This window comes from Mirounga leonina, unplaced genomic scaffold, assembly GCF_011800145.1.
Source record: "Mirounga leonina isolate KUSES-001 unplaced genomic scaffold, KU_Mleo_1.0 Mir_197, whole genome shotgun sequence".
NCBI lineage: Eukaryota > Metazoa > Chordata > Mammalia > Carnivora > Phocidae > Mirounga > Mirounga leonina.
In genome coordinates this window covers 14,453,968-14,469,679 of record NW_023270494.1, presented here as the reverse complement: position 1 = coordinate 14,469,679, position 15,712 = coordinate 14,453,968, and the positions used below count along the sequence as shown (strand labels likewise).

Genomic DNA, 15,712 nt, shown 5'->3' with positions numbered 1-15,712 from the left:
GAGTTTCATCTCAAGGAAGCCTCTTTAATATCACTGCCTCCCTCCCCCGAAGAACTGACCACACAACCCAGGTCATAGCACCTATAAGACTTGATGTCTCCATCATTCTCATTATACCTTAAGTGTATAAGAGTGTATGCATATATGCACTCCCAGCAGTTAGCCTCCTAAATATTGACTAAATAATTAAGAAAATGAATTTTTAAAAAAAGGAAAATGAATTAAAGGGAAGTACTGAACAAATCAGAACACTTACTCTTCCACATGTGTTGGAACCTGCAGAACCGGATCTGTGCAAAAGAACAACAAAGGCATCATCAGACAGACTCTAAAATATCCGGATTCCAAGAAGGTCCCCAGGACAGATTCACAAGTGGTATCAAAATCTTAAATTTACCAGAGAGTGTATATGAAGGCACTTTGGAAAACACACCCAGGGATGCCTGGGTGGCTCAGTCGGTTAAGCCTCTGCCTTCGGCTCAGGTCATGATCCCAGGATCCTGGGCTCCCTGCTCAGGGGGAGTTGGCCTCTCTCTGTCTCCCTCTGCCCCCCCCCCCCCCTCGTACTTTTCCTCTCTCAAAAAATTAAAAAAAAAAAAAAAAAAAAAAAAAAAAAGACAACACACACCAAAGACACAGATTGTCACCGAGACTGGCTAGAGAACATAGCAGAATGGAACTGATGTCAAGAAACGTGCACACAGGGGCGCCTGGGTGGCTCAGTAGGTTGAGCATCTGACTTTTGATTTCAGCTGAGGTCATGATCTCAGTATCATGAGATCAAGCCCCATGTCAGGCTCCGTGCTCAGCGCAGAGTCTGCTTGAGGATTCTCTCTCTCCCTCTCCCCCACCACTCTAAAACAGATAAATAAATCTTAAAAAAAAAGAAACATGCACATAACTTGGGGAATGGACAGCGAAGGAAGAACCAGTCGCAACCCACAGTGGACAATGAGTCATAGTGCGTCGGACACATCAAGGACTTTTAAAACCGAAGCCATCACCTTGTCACAGATTCCTGGAGTGATACTAGGAACTCCCATTGGGAAAAACAAAACTGTGGCTTAAGAATAAATTTTCCTGTTGATGAGAATTTGGTTGGTGGTAAATGGATACACCCCATTGGGGCAGCATTATGGCGATCTGAGAGCCTCCAAGGGCTTGTTTCCCTTGATTCCCTTTGATCCATAAATTATTCCCTTTCTATAAAAATCGAGATTAAAAGTAATATGAAACATAGAAAATGCTTTGTGTACAAAGATGCTCACAGTAGCATTATAAATGACTTAACTATTCAATAATATGGTTAAATTAGGGAATGTCCACTTGGCAGAAAATTAAGGCTTCTAAAAGGGCTTATACCCTTTTAAAAACATGTACAAATCTTTACATTGTGATGTTCAGGAGAAAAGATAACATTATACAGAGTATTAATGCAACTGAGGAGAAAATCTTCAATGCACATAGAAAAAAAATGATGGAAAGGCAAAAAAACATGCCAAGTTATTTTTATTGGAAGTGACTCCCCCACCTTTTCTGTAGTTCCCAAAATCTAAACAGGCATTACTGTTTAAATTGGGGGGAAAAGCATTTTCTCAAAGTCAATTTTATATTTTCAGTAGTCAAAACCAGGAGAATTTCTCCCTCCCCAGATCCTCCCAGGCTCGAAGCAAGAGGATGCTCCCGGTTCCCGGAGGCCGACGGCGGTGGCATCAGGGCGCACCAACACGACGCAGAGCGAAAATCCACAGGCGTAGGGCAGCGCCGTCCTGAGGGATTCCCAGCAACCACAGCCCAGCGGGCCACACAGCCCCGGCGTCCGCAACGTCAGAGCCGGGGCTGAGGATGGCAAATAGTGTCACAGGGTTTTGGATGCAGCGTGCCAGGCTCCACAGCTGGTCGTGACAGACGGCTGCCTGATTCCCCCGGTCGCCTGGGATTCTCAGATGAAGAGAACTCTTTCAAGCCTTATCATCTGTTGACTTTGCTCTGCAAGCCCAGCTCCTACGCAAAAGCATACACGGTGTTCACGGGGACAGAAGCGCACACAGCACACGTGGTCTGTGGGCAGCAAACAAACAATTCATTAAGCCGAAAACATTTTAGGAAACAGGAGGAACTTTCAGTTAGGAAGTGTTTAGCGTCCCCATTAGTCACCTCTCGGTACACTCTCACAAACAGACTGATGCAAGAGACAGGAAACAAGAGCGCGCGGCGTTCACCCACTGAAAGGGGCCGCGGTGCCATCACGGCCCAGCTCCCGCGACCTGGCCCGGACGGCGTGCAAGCCCGGAGGAGCGACAATGCCACACGCAGTGTGAACAAAACACGGCAGTCAGAAGGCCCCTTTTTTTGTTCATCTCGGCTGCTCTGAGCTACCGCAGATAAACACAGCTGAAGAGGACGCTGCCGGATTCCCGCCCTTCCCCGGCAACAAGACGCGGAGACCGACAGGATTTCCAGTCCTGGTCACAGGCTCATGTTTGCCGGACGGCGCTCGCGCCCGCTCAGACACCTGTCTGCAGGTGCAGGTTTTCCTGGTTTTCTAGAGCTCATCCGCTGGTCACCTGACACTGAGGCCTGAAGTCCCAACACGTGTCCTGTACCCGACAGGTTCCCGGGAAGACAAAGGCCACTGGCAGGAGCCAGGGAACGACCCGTGGGACAGATATACGGGTGTGTAAGAACTGTGCTTCTAGAATTCTAGGCTTAGGAGGACAGGAACTCCAGTAGGAGGAGCTTCTGGTCATCTTAGCATTCCCATCCACTCACTATGATACAGGCCCTGGAATGAACATGTGCAGAGCTGGAAGCCATGTAACAGCACCACCATTAAGTCAGCTCCCACGGGTGAGCAAAGTGCTGCTTGGCTTCTGAGGGGGAGCGGTGACCTATACCCTAGGTTTTTGTTTTCTTAAACAATCGTTTGCATCTGTGATCTGCTTTAAAATACTATAGAAAAAAGGGGCGCCTGGGCGGCTCAGTGGGTTAAAACGCGTCCAACTCTTGATTTCAGCCTGGGTCTTGATCTCGGGGTGGTGGGATCGAGCCCTGCGCTCAGTGCAGAATCTGCTTGTCCCTCTCCCTCTACCTGCATGCACGTGCGCTCTCTCTCTCTCTCAAACCAAATCTTTAAAATACTACGAGAAGGGCAGATAAAACGAAAAATGGCAGCCAACTGATAACTGTTAAAGATGAATGTGGCAACACTGGGGAGTTATTTTGCTATTCCCTCTACATATGCTTGAAATTTTCCATAACATAAAAGATTAGAGATAAAAAAAATATTTGGAAAGCCAGCAAAATAAAAGTAAACAGCATCATCTGAAAAATGTGCAATGAAAGCCCAACATGGAAAAGTGCTTGTTTTTATTTAATAATGAGAACTGGTATCAGGCAAGATTCTTGCTTAAAAAAAAAAAAAAAATTCAGCCATGTGAAAAGAAACTTGGCCTACGTATAAGGCTATAAACAAACACTGCTACAAAACAAGCCACTCTATCTATATGGAGACTGATCAGGATAAAAGCCATCTCACAAAGCTGTTTCACTTTCAGAAGGGAAAAAAGGGGTGGGGGCGGAGGGGGGCTTGCTTTGCAAGTATGAAAACGGGTTAATCAAGGTAAAGGCAAGGCTATCAGAGGAGGAACTGACAGGGGCAGACACAAACCTGCTCACTGCTCCCCAGAGAGCAGCCCCCGGACTGGACCCGATTCCCCTAACAGGTCCAGCTCAGGCTTGAAATGGCATAATCTTTACCCCCAGAGAGACCGGATGACGTTGTGTGACCGGACTGCCACTGCTGTGCTCATCGAAGCCTCTTTCTTAACCAGGGACAGAAATGCCTCCAAACAGATGGTCACATCCTTCCTTTGCCCAAGTTCACAAGGGTGAAAATTTAAACATTTTTATTTCCACAAGACATGAATTTTCGTCTTTCCACGAATACCTGTTGCACCTTCATTCTCCATCCCATCCTCTCTGGAACCTCATGCCCTCTCCTTCTGTGCTGGGCCACACGTGGACTCTTGACTTTGCTCCGTCCTGAGCTATGGGTCTTCATGGCTCCATCCAGCAGCACCAACAGCCCTACCCTTTCGGCTGCTTCTCCACCACTCTGGTGAGCCCATGTACCTGCTGCTCTGACCACCCACTGGGAGGCGGCCCCTCCACTGCCACGTCCCGTTCCATGGCTCACCCTGCCCCTTGAGTCTCTCACCTCTTGGCCTCTGTGGCCCTGCACGGCCTGATTTCTGCTCCCTCCCTCCCTACTCCCACAGGAAGGGACATTTCCAGGTCCTCCCTTGAGTCCTCTCAGAGAGCACACCCATCCCTGAAGCTTCAACCACAACCACAATGGGAGATTCCAGGTCCCCATCATCTTCTGAGCTCTTCTTTCTGGATCAACCAGACATTTCCACTATTTCCTACCAGCACCTCAGCCACCACCCACCCAAAGTCATGCCCTCCATCTTTTAACTCAAACCTACTTCTACTATCGACACCCTATTTTATTAACAGTACCACTATTCTCTTAGAAGACGGGCAAGCTCCAAATGACGCTGTTGACACTCATTTCTCCCCAACACATCTTGTCAGCTGCCAAACTCTAGGGTTTGTTTCCTACACCCAGTATCCCTCCATCATCAGAACCCCTTCCCTTTTAAGGGCTCCTTTTTCTCTGGTCTATGTGGCCTTTGGAATCAGATGAGTCTATGCTTAAGTCCTAACTCTGCCAAATTACCTAATCTCTCTGGGCCTGAATTTCCTCATCAATAAAGAAAGAAAAAAAAATAGATAATAACACCAACCTCATGAGGCATCTCTATGTGGATTAAATAAGGACTAAATGTTTGTCAAGACTTGAAGTCTGTGCCTTGACACAGAGAATGGTGATCCTTTTAAGGGCAGAAGTCAGATTATTCTTCTCTACCACTCAAAATCTTTTGGTGGTTCCCATCTCAATCATAAAGGCCAGTGGTCACACAGTAGCTTACAAATCCCACACAATCCCACCCTCCCACCCTCTAATGCTCTCCCACTATTTCCTCCTTGCTTATTCTAGCCAAGCTGGCCTCTTCGTATTCCTCAAATATGGTCTAGCTTGCCCCTGCCTCAGGGTCTTTACGTCTGCTGCCCCCTCTGCCCACACCTTTGATCAAATATCACTATCTCACAGAGGTCTTCCATGACCAACTCCTACCGCCCAGAGATTCCCTACCCCTCTTCACTATTTGATTTTTCTCCACGACACTTACCACCTCTGAAGTACAGTATATTTTACTTATTAAAAAAAAAAAAATGACTCTAGCCACTGTTAACTACATGAGGGCTGGGATTTATCTTTTGTTGTCTGCCATATCCCCAACACCTAAAACAGTGCCTGGCACAGAGGAGTGCTCAATACATTGATTGAATGGAGCAATCAATTCCTGTTAGTCTCCTTCCTACATCTATTCCTGCCCAGTCTGGACACCCATCATTAATTACCTTTAATAATCCAGCAACTATGCTCTATCACCCCTCACCCCAAAATCTACCTAGCAATCCCCTTTCCTCCACCCAGGCTCTGAGTGCTGCTGAAGAAAACACTAAATCACTCTTGGAGAAACCATTCTCCAGCTGGGCCCCAAGTCATAGGAGATACACTTATCTACTTCCTGGTTGGCTTCTGTTCCCTGTTCCTCACAGCTAGTATTTCAAACCTTCACCCCTAGCCCTCAAGGCCTCCTCCTCTCCACACCCGATTCTGCCTTCTGTGGCACAGGGGGCGGAAAAGGGGGCAGAGTGAGCTCTCCCAAACTTCTTACCCTTCTCCTCAGGTTTGCCCAATTCTACCCTTCCCTTCTCTATAAAAGGACAATGTGTTCACCTTCATATTCATAGGTACTGCACAGCCCCGGGGTGGTACCGTGTCTCCAAGGATCTTCCCATCCTCCTCTAGCTGGCTAACTCCTTCCCCTCAGCCCACAAACAACCCAACCTCTGGGGGCTCTCCTTTCTCTCCTAATGCAGCCCCTTTTAAGTGCACAATTGGAGGAATATTGAGAAACCTACACACCCATGTAACCACCCTCACACCCTAGAATGTTTCCGTCACCCCAAAGCATTTTCTCACGTCCCTTTGGATTCAATATCCCCAACTCCCACCCCATATAACCACCAATGGATTCGTTGTGTTTGTTCCAAAACTGCACAAATGCAGTTCACCCATTAGCTTCTCTCGTGTCTGGCTTCCTTCTCTCTGCATCAGGTTTCTGAAATTCCACTACATTGTTGCCCCTATCACCAGCTGCCCTTTTATATTGCTAAGTAGCGTTCCACTGTATGGATATGCCACAATTTGTTTATGGATCTGCTGAGGGACACTGGGTTATTCCAGTTTGGGGCTGGAAAAACATGACTAAAGCAGTTATGAACATCTGTGTGCAAGTTTTGTTGGGTCCTAGGTTTTCCTTTCTGTTGGGAAAATACCTAGAATGTGGAGCCATGCTTGTTTACATTTGACTTGACAAGGAGCCGCCAAACAGCTCTTCAAAGTGGTTGTGCTATTTTAGGTTCCCACCAACAACGTGTAAGTGTCTGTATACTTTTTTAAATGCTGGGTACCAGGTCCTTCCCCCCAAGAAGCAGATTCTGTCGGTAAGGCCAGGGAATTAGTGCTTTTAACTAGTAAACCATTGCTCTGGACCCCGTTTCACCTTCTCGCCTTCTGTGTCCTTCTCAACTCCCTGCGCTCTGGCCCCTACCCTCAGAATAAGACCAGAACTGCCACTGTCAAGCTCTAGTGACCAAATCTAACAAACACTTGCAAATCCTTCCTATTAGGTTTCCACATGGCAGCTTATGACGTTCTCCAGTGGAGTCCATGATTCAGCCCCACCTCCAGCTGCTTATAGGGTATCTCAACCCCTGATGTCATACCCCCCAGAACCTGTTCCTCTTCGACATTCCCAGATTGGCTGGCCTCACTTCCACCTAGTTGTACAATCCGGAAACTCAGAGTTGTCCTTGATTCTTCCCTTAATTCTAACCCGCTCCCATTCAATTAGATCCTGACTTGTGTAAGATTCAACCCAGTAAACATTTCTCAAAATCTGTGTCCTCCTTTACCACTGCCAAATTAGGCAGTCACCATTTCTCCCTGGGTCTGCCCAGCAGTCTCCTAACCAGCTCCCTGTCTGGGATCTCTGCCTTTCAGATGGACATTCTACCTACTGTCTGCAAGGGCTCGACAAAGGCAAATCTGTTCACATCTTTCCTCCACGTAAAACCCCACAATGGCTCCCCCCTCTGCCTACTGAATACCTTCCATCTCTGTGGCTCAAGTCAGAGGATCCCAAACTTTCTTGGTTCACAGCACCCTTTGTGTCTCAGTAATTTCTTCATAGCACCCTAGGCCAAAAGAAATACTTAACAGTTCCATTTATTAAACAGTTAGTTCTACACGACCTAAATATTTAGGGACTAGCAACTTAGAAGCCACATGAAAAAAAGGAAAACACGTAAACGGAAAAAAAAACCATTTATCTCCTTCTTAACCACACCTGCTTACTAATGGGCTGTGTGCCTGCTGGATGCTGCACAGATTCCAGAACTTATAACCCGATTAGACACTGCCACCCTTGTTACCACTCCACACTGATTATCACACGGTATTTGAATTTTATTACAGCAACCACCAAAACTTCAGCTTTGCAAAGATAGACTGTTGAAAGGAAAAAAGCACAACCTAATGCTGAAACCAGAAACTACCTCGAGCATGGTGTTTGACACTTGTTGCGTACGGCTATGCTTCTCTCAAAAATTTAAAACAAGATGCAGTGCCTGTGTGAATTTACTGTGGCACCCGGGGCCCCTCAGCACTGTTTGGGAACCAGAGGCCTAGGCATTCAGGGTTCTGCAAAACCTGGGCCCAACTCTTCTCCAGGATTCTCTTTCAATCACGTCTCTTCCCTGAACACCCCCATGCTTTCGTGTTGGTCTCTGTGCTACAGGAAATCAGAAAATGACCGTCCACTGCACTTGGTATGCTCTTAGGAGGCACTGATCATGCTCCCCCAGGGGCAGGTGGCCCTTCTGGGTCTCAAATATCTGGAGGCTGCATTGAATTTTAAGCAGGTTGAAGGACAGAGACCATCTATGTTGCCCACTGTGAAATATACATGGAAAAGTACATAAAGCTTATGTACAGTTTAATGAGTAATCAGAGAGTGATGTCCGGGGTAACTGCCCAGGGGGCCTCTGCTCCCCTCATACTTAGTAGACAATGCTGTCTGCAGGATGAAAGGAAGTCAGGAATTTAAGACAGTCAATACTGTATGTGGGATATAGTTATTCCAGTAAGTTTTTTCTAATGAAAAGGACTTTTCCACACAGAAACCTATACAATAAAAGCCAAAGAGAGCTGCCACACACCACTTGTTTGTTCCACTCACACTTAAGATTTTATTTGACACAGAGAAAGAGCACAAGCAGGGGGAGAGGGAGAAGCAGGCTTCCTGCTGAGCAAGGAGCCCAACGCAGAGCCCAACATGGGGCTCGATCCCAGGACTCTGGGATCATGACCTGAGCCAAAGGCAGACGCTTAACTGAGAGCCACCCAGGGGCCCCACGTTCACTCACATTTAAAAATAATTTAAATGTATGGGGAAAAAATGATCTGACACTTGCTATAAAGAAGGAGCTGAGGAAGGGGACTGCCATGTGCTTATCGCCACTGAAGCTGGGCGCTGGGTACATGAGGTTCTCATGATACTATTCTACACTTTTGTGTGTGTTGAAGTTTTTATAAAATGAAAAAACTTTTAAAGAGAGAGAAACTTAAAAAAAGCCATTTAAGAAAAGCCTTTCCGATACGTACAGAAGCCTGTTTTTTCCTGCATTCACCTATAATACAAACCTTCACTTTAAAAAAAAAAAAAAAAAGTAATATCTATACTCAACATGGAGCTCAAACTCATGATCCTGAGATCTCTACTGACTGAGCCAGCAAGATGCCCTAAACCTTCCCTTTCTGAAGTGAAGCCTGAAGGGTTTGAAGGCACTGCAGGGAAACTGGCTCAAAGAGCAAGAAGGACCCTGTCAGCACCACGGCAGGCTTCCCTAACACATGCCTAGCAGAATTGGTGAGGGTGTGGGAAAACATGGGGGCGATAAGTCAGCAAAACCGAAAAATGTCCCTGATGAAGTCAACCAAAATTTAAATAAGTGTTTCAAAACAGACCTCAGGTCTGACGGCCTCTCCTTGGAGGTAGCTCTGGGCAGACTTTCTTCCACGTAGGAAGGAATAGATTCCTTTGATTACAGAAGCCACAAGAACAGGTTGCCCATTTGACTGGAGCTTAAGGAACCTTACAAGATCATTCTCTTCTCTTTCTCAGATGAGCATTGATATTTCTGGAACACACTGCTTCTCTGGCGGGATCTAGATGAGCACAGGTTTTTCCACTCTGCCTCACCTCATTCTTCTTTCCAAAGCACAACCACCTAGCTGACCCCTACACACCTGGCATTTAACACCAGCTTCCTGGGGCACCTGGGTGGCTCAGATGGTTAAGTGTCTCACTTTGGCTCAGGTCATGATCTCGGGGTCCTGGGATCAAGCCCCATGTGGGGCTCCCTGCTCAGGGGGCAGCCTGCTTCTCCCTCTCCCACTCCCCCTGCTTGTGTGCTCTATCTTTCACATAAATAAAATCTTTAAATAAATATAAATAAATAAATAAATAAATAAATAAAAATAAAAAACCAGCTTCCTCTCGGACTAGACAACTTCTCTGGGTACAACTAAGATGTCACAGAACATTTGAAATTCTCCAAGCCAGCCCCTTCTAAGTATACCTCTAGGAATGATATGAACTCTTCTGGGTTGGCCCTTCTGAAAGGTATTTATGGACCATAAAACCCAGAAATGAAGCCTCCTCATATACCAAATATTCAAGAGCCTTGTCCTTCCCTCCCTCCCTTTCTGAGAAAGAGTATGACAACAACCCAACTACTAGTAATTATCTGTTGAGATTTACCATACACATCTCAAAAGCAAATGTTGGGCATCTGCCATCAGCTTGGTTCTCTGCTCCATGCTGTGTGGGATAAAGAAAGGAGTTTATAAAGCTGATATACATGAACGGTGAATGATCAACTGCCGAAACCTGTGATACATACCACAGGATTTCCCAGGTGAAGGAAGTCACTGGGGGCTAGTGTACTCGGGGAAGACAGACTTCATAAAGAAGGATGACTCAGAGGGCGGGCATGACCAGACAGCATGAGTGAAGAACCATCACCCCACTTGTGGGAAAGGGGACACAGGCTTGGCAAGTGCCAAGCGTTCCTTCTGAGGAGCAATGCAAGTAAGGCTGGACAGGAGGCAGAGAGGCCGTGGAGCAGAAAGTTGTGAAAACTCTGTGATGTGGTACATGGTGGGCACTAACCAGGGGCTGACTGGAGGCTTCTGAGCAAAAGAGGGACGTGATCCGCGTCCGATGAGAAGGAAAGTTAGACAGGCAGGCATCAGGGCACAAAGTGAAAGAGACAGGGAAGGAGTCACAAAGGGCAGTGAGGAAGGCGGCCCAGTAACCCCAGTCCGATGGCCTGCGCCAGTGTGGGGGCAGGAGGAAGGATGGCAGGAAGGGTGGCAGGAGGGCTGGTCAGGAACCAAACAAACGGGGGAAATGTAGCAACAAAGCCTCCTTATCAGAAAAATGCAGTGGAAAAAGGACCTAAAGAGGACGTGGAGATTTAATCCTAGCAGATAGTGAAGCTAGACTGGCTGGTCTGAATGCAATAAACCCACTGGCATCTCCTCAAGAAAATGCTTAAGGTTCTAATACTATTTTCTTATAAAAATTATTAGTAGAAACAAGGTCATTCACTTTCCCTAACTAAAAAGGTAAGTTTCCCAAATATGTTCAGTGTACTCAAGTGAACCAATTAGGGAATATTTCTCCCCAGTGGCAGCTCATTTCCTCCCCCAAAGGAAAGGTACTTCTGTAATCTAAACCTTAAGTTCCCATTAAAGTTGTACGGTCCAACGTGTAAGAGAGCAAGTCTCAAATGTTCTTCAAAGTTCAGCTTTCATAGGGAGAGCATTTTATTATTTTTTAAGATTTTATTTATTTGAGAGAGAGCATGCGTGCAGAAGTGGGGGTAGGAGCAGAGGGAAAGGCAGAAGCAGACTCCCCTCTGAACAGGGAGCCCAATGTGGGGCTTGATCCCAGGACTCCAGGATCATAACCTAAGCTGAAGGCAGACACTTAACCGACTGATCCACCCAGGGGCCCCAGGGAAAGCATTTTAAAGCAGGCATCTAATCAAAAGCTGATCCTCAAATTCCAAATCTCACCAGAACTGCGAGAGGACATAACAAGGTTTCTTGCAGGTAAACCCCTGCAAGTCACCAAATGTCATGTTTGACAAAGACAATCATGTGGAGGGACCAAAGTAATCTGAAAAACCTCCCTTTCTAAAGGCAGTCGGATTCTACTATGTTCTTACTGACCTTCCCCCTGACAGAAGTAACTCAGACGTAAAAAGTGCACATTGATCACTACAATCAACAGTGACAGAATGCAAGGAGGAAGAGAAGACAACTCAATGCTACGGCCTGCACCCAAACGCCTCTCAAGACGTCAGAACTTCACGGAATTCATTCGTGAGCGGTGCGAGTGCCATCAAACCTGCCACAGTCATCGCAATATGAAAAGGACAAGTAACAAAGCCAGAGCCTTCGACATTCACAACCATGTCCCAGTACAGACCTAGTAATGCTGCAAAGAAGACCCCTGGAGTTGAAATCTGTGCTCCTCTGCGTGGAGACTTTTTAAGAGACCCCCTTACACTGAGAGACGTGTCGCTCTGCGGTAAAGCCCAGGCTTGAGGGAGGGACATCAGAAGGGGCACCGATGAAACTGAACACGAGCAGATGCTCGCTGAAGCTGAGCGAGGAGTACAGGAGCGTTTGCATCTCTAGTTGTCTCTACGCTGGTATATGTTTAGAATCTTCCAGGATAAAAAGGAAAATACGAAAAAGAGAAAGAAAACACATTTTCAAGATACTCAAAAGTAGAAACAGGCCTCTCTTATCCCCCTCTCACGACTTGATTTTCAGTCCTCCAAAACAATGGAGAGCAAATAAACACTTTTTCTGTGCTTAAGCAAGGAGGTACAAAGGCAGTAATGCATATCTTAAGCTTAGAAAATTCCAAAGAGAAGACAGATTAGAACTATTAACGGAATGTTGTCCTTCCTTACAATTCCCTTCTTCTGTTTCTGTCACACCTCTGAAGGCAGATCTCAGACTCTTTCAGAGGAACATGCATGCTGCTTAGAGACAGGAGAGAAAACCAACCGCAAAAAATCACAGAAAGCCACATGCAACTCAAGATCAGGAACCGGAACTGGAACCTGCTGGTCCAAGTGACAGATAACGCATCCCAAGGGGGCAGAGTCCAGTCTCGCCTGTTTCTCAGGGATTCCAAAAGACATCTTAGTGGGAAGGGTTCTAGGACCCGAGTCAGCATTAGGTGGCTGAGACATTTACAGAGCATCCCTGGTTGTCTACAGAGCCCAGCCTCAAGAAGTTAGAATTCAGGGGGCACCCGGGAGGCTCAGTCAGTTAAGTGTCCGACTCCTGATTTCAGCTCAGGTCATGATCTCAGGGTTATGACATCAAGCCCCGTGTGAGGCTCTGCGCTGAGCTTGGGGCCTGCTTAAGATTCTCTCTCTCCCTCTCCCCCTCCCCCCACCCATGTGCTCTCACTCTCTCAAAAATAAAGAAGTTAGAATTCATTGGGAAGACAAATGCAAACAAAAATTCACAACACAAGCATGAAGTACCCCAGAATCCAGATGAGGAAGGAGCTCACCCTGACGGTGGCCTCTGAAGGGGATCTTGACAGATGACTAGGAGCCTGTCCAACACTGCACGGTGCTGGTGGGGAGGGAACACAAGCTAAGGCCCCATGTCTCTGAGGCCTAGAGGGGTGGGTAAGGGCCGGATGGCAAAGGACCTTGCATGTATGCCAAGAAGCGTAGACTTGACCCTGTAAACCAGTGCTTCTCTGACTGTGGCGAAGGACCAGCTATTGAAAATTCCAACCCATCATGGATGACGCTTAGGATCCCTCCTGTGCTTCTGGAGGACCAGTGGGCAGACCACACCTGGAGCACTGCTTTAGATGGCACCAAGGCCATCTCAGCAGGGGTGCAGCATGGTCCGTGGTCTCATTAGGGGCATGTCTGACAGCAGCGTGATGGCTGAAGGACAGCCAGGATGCTGCTATACTGATCTAGGAAAGGGATGTGGAGAGCCTGGCTAAGGCACTAGCAAGGAGGGCAGGGAGAAGCAGTCAAATTTGAGAGACACTACTTCAGTCTACATGACAGAACTCAGTGACCAAATAGCAAAGCATCACTCTACTTTCCAGACTGGGTGGGCCGTGGCTGTCAGCATCAGCAGGAACCATGGGAAGAGGCACATGGTAAGAAAGGCAAATGCACGTGAAATCTGAAGAAAATCTTCCCCTATAACCCTAGTTTTTCTTTTATTCTATTCTGTCTAGTTTAGTCTTTCAAATAATCCTAGTTATCTAGTTAATTTTAATAACCGGTGAATGCAAGAAGCCTTAAGCCAGCCCTGGAGATACCAAAGAAAATCCTTTCACCCTCACCAAGCCAAAGCAAGCTTTAGAAAACCAATCTAACACCAAACAGGGCAGCAATGTTTTCTGTTTGCATTTGGGCTGAAAGTGCAGAAAGGAAACACACTCAACTGTCTTCACTGGTGAAATTTCAGACAAAGACAGACAGTTTTGGTGTTGCTACAATCACAAAATCACAGCCTAGAAAGATCACACCTCACTTGGTATGTCACAACTCAAATTAGCTTCTGAAAACAAAACTCCGTTTTCTGCACTAGGTGCAGTTTGCTGCTGTGGTGTAAGAAATCTCCATTTCTTCTGTTCTGGGAACAGCAACACATGTTTGGGCTAAGAACAAAAGCACCTGCCAAAACCAATCTGTGGAAAGAAAAAACCAAAACTCTCCCAGCCTGTTGGCCCCTGAAACAAGTAAACAGTCAGGAAACCATGAAATGGAATAACAGGTATATATTCTGCATAACCCCAGCTTGAGGAGTTACAGGGCTCTGTTTGCATTAGCAAGTTTCTTCCATTTGACTCTGATTCCCCATTGCCACTCAGGCCCAAAACCGTTGGCCTCCCTTGCCTGGACTGGTGCAGTAGCCTCCGCCTGGTCTCCAGCTTCCTCCTGGCCTCATCAGCTCAGTCTCAACATAGCACCTGCTGACCCCATGAAGTGGAGGCCAGGTGTCTTAGTCAGCATGGGCTGCCACAACAAAATACCACAGCCGTCATGGCTTCAACAGACATTTATTTCTTAGAGTTCTGGAGGCTGTAAGTCCAAGTTCAAGGAGTCAGCATGGTTGGGTTCTGGTGAGAGCCTTCTCACCATGTTCTCATATGGTGGGAGAGAGCAAGCGCTCTGGGCTTTTCCTTTTCTCACAAGGGCACTAATCCCATCATGGGGGCCCCTCCCTCGTGACCTCATCTAAGCTAAATCCCCCAAGCTCCACCTCCAAATACTATCACATGGTGGGGTAAGGCTTCACCCTGTGAATTTTGGAGGGGCACAAACGTCAGTCTGTGGTACCGGGACATGTCACTCCTCTGCTCAGCTATCTCCAGTGGTGGCTTCCTCACACCAGCCACCAGGTCCTAGAGCTCTATCGGGAGGGCACAGCTTGCCGGTACTCAGGACATCTGTGAGGGCATTTCTTAGTGGTCGCAGGGACTGGTGGGGGGTGGGGTGGGGGAGGAAGACAAGCATGAAGCGTGGGCCAGATAGCACTGCACAGCCAAAGATCATCCCAAAGCTATACCCTGCTCTGATGTCTGTCAGGCTCTCCCATAGGCCAAAAACCTTTAATAACTTCCTGAGCTTAGAACCTCACTTGTATAAAAGCACAAAAGCACTTTTTGCGTAATTTTATACAACTAATCTTCTCAGAATGTAACTACTGTATAAACTGGGTTAAGGTCACACTGCTTTGGTTTGGAGCATTACCAAGAATAGTCCACCACCTTGGAAATCCAGTCATCGTAAGTATCCCGGTGTTTTGATCAGTCTGCATTAGCAGGCACCGCATTCACTCAGAAGTGGAGTGTCACCATGTGAGAGTATTTACGTGTTAAATCACATATATGTGGGGCGCCTGGGTGGTTCAGTTGGTTAAGCGACTGCCTTCGGCTCAGGTCATGGTCCTGGAGTCCTGGGATCGAGTCCCACATCGGGCTCCCGGCTCAGCGGGGAGCCTGCTTCTCCCTCTGACCTTCTCCCCTCTCATGCTGTTTCTCTCTCTCTCTCTCTCAAATAAATAAATAAATAAAATCTTTGAAAAAAAAAAAAAGAAGGATAATGGGGGAAATTATTAAAAAAAAAAAATCACATATATATGAGTAAAAATTACTTTTCTATTATCCCAGTGTGAGATTACTAGCTGGGTAATACATGCATTTCTTTTTGAAATTGTGTGTGTAGGTTACTGTCTTACACATTTCATTCCAGGACAGCAGCGGGGGCATTTTTATAATGAACAGTATACGAAGACAGCGCTGTGTCTTTGCGTGACTGGGGCTCTGAGCTCATCTCCTACTACTCTTCCTCTCCTTTACTCCCGACTCCCCTCCAGTCA

General features: G+C 46.8%; 1 protein-coding gene across 3 annotated transcripts in view; it reads right to left on the bottom strand.

Moving 5' to 3' along the window:
• ERN1 (endoplasmic reticulum to nucleus signaling 1) overlaps positions 1-15,712 on the bottom strand; it is an 82,231-nt gene that overhangs the window by 36,988 nt on the left and 29,531 nt on the right. For all 3 annotated transcript variants that reach the window (XM_035026280.1, XM_035026279.1, XM_035026281.1), the window contains exon 3: positions 257-290. In XM_035026280.1, coding sequence (XP_034882171.1) covers positions 257-290 — 34 coding nt within the window. The remainder of the gene's footprint in view (positions 1-256; positions 291-15,712) is intronic.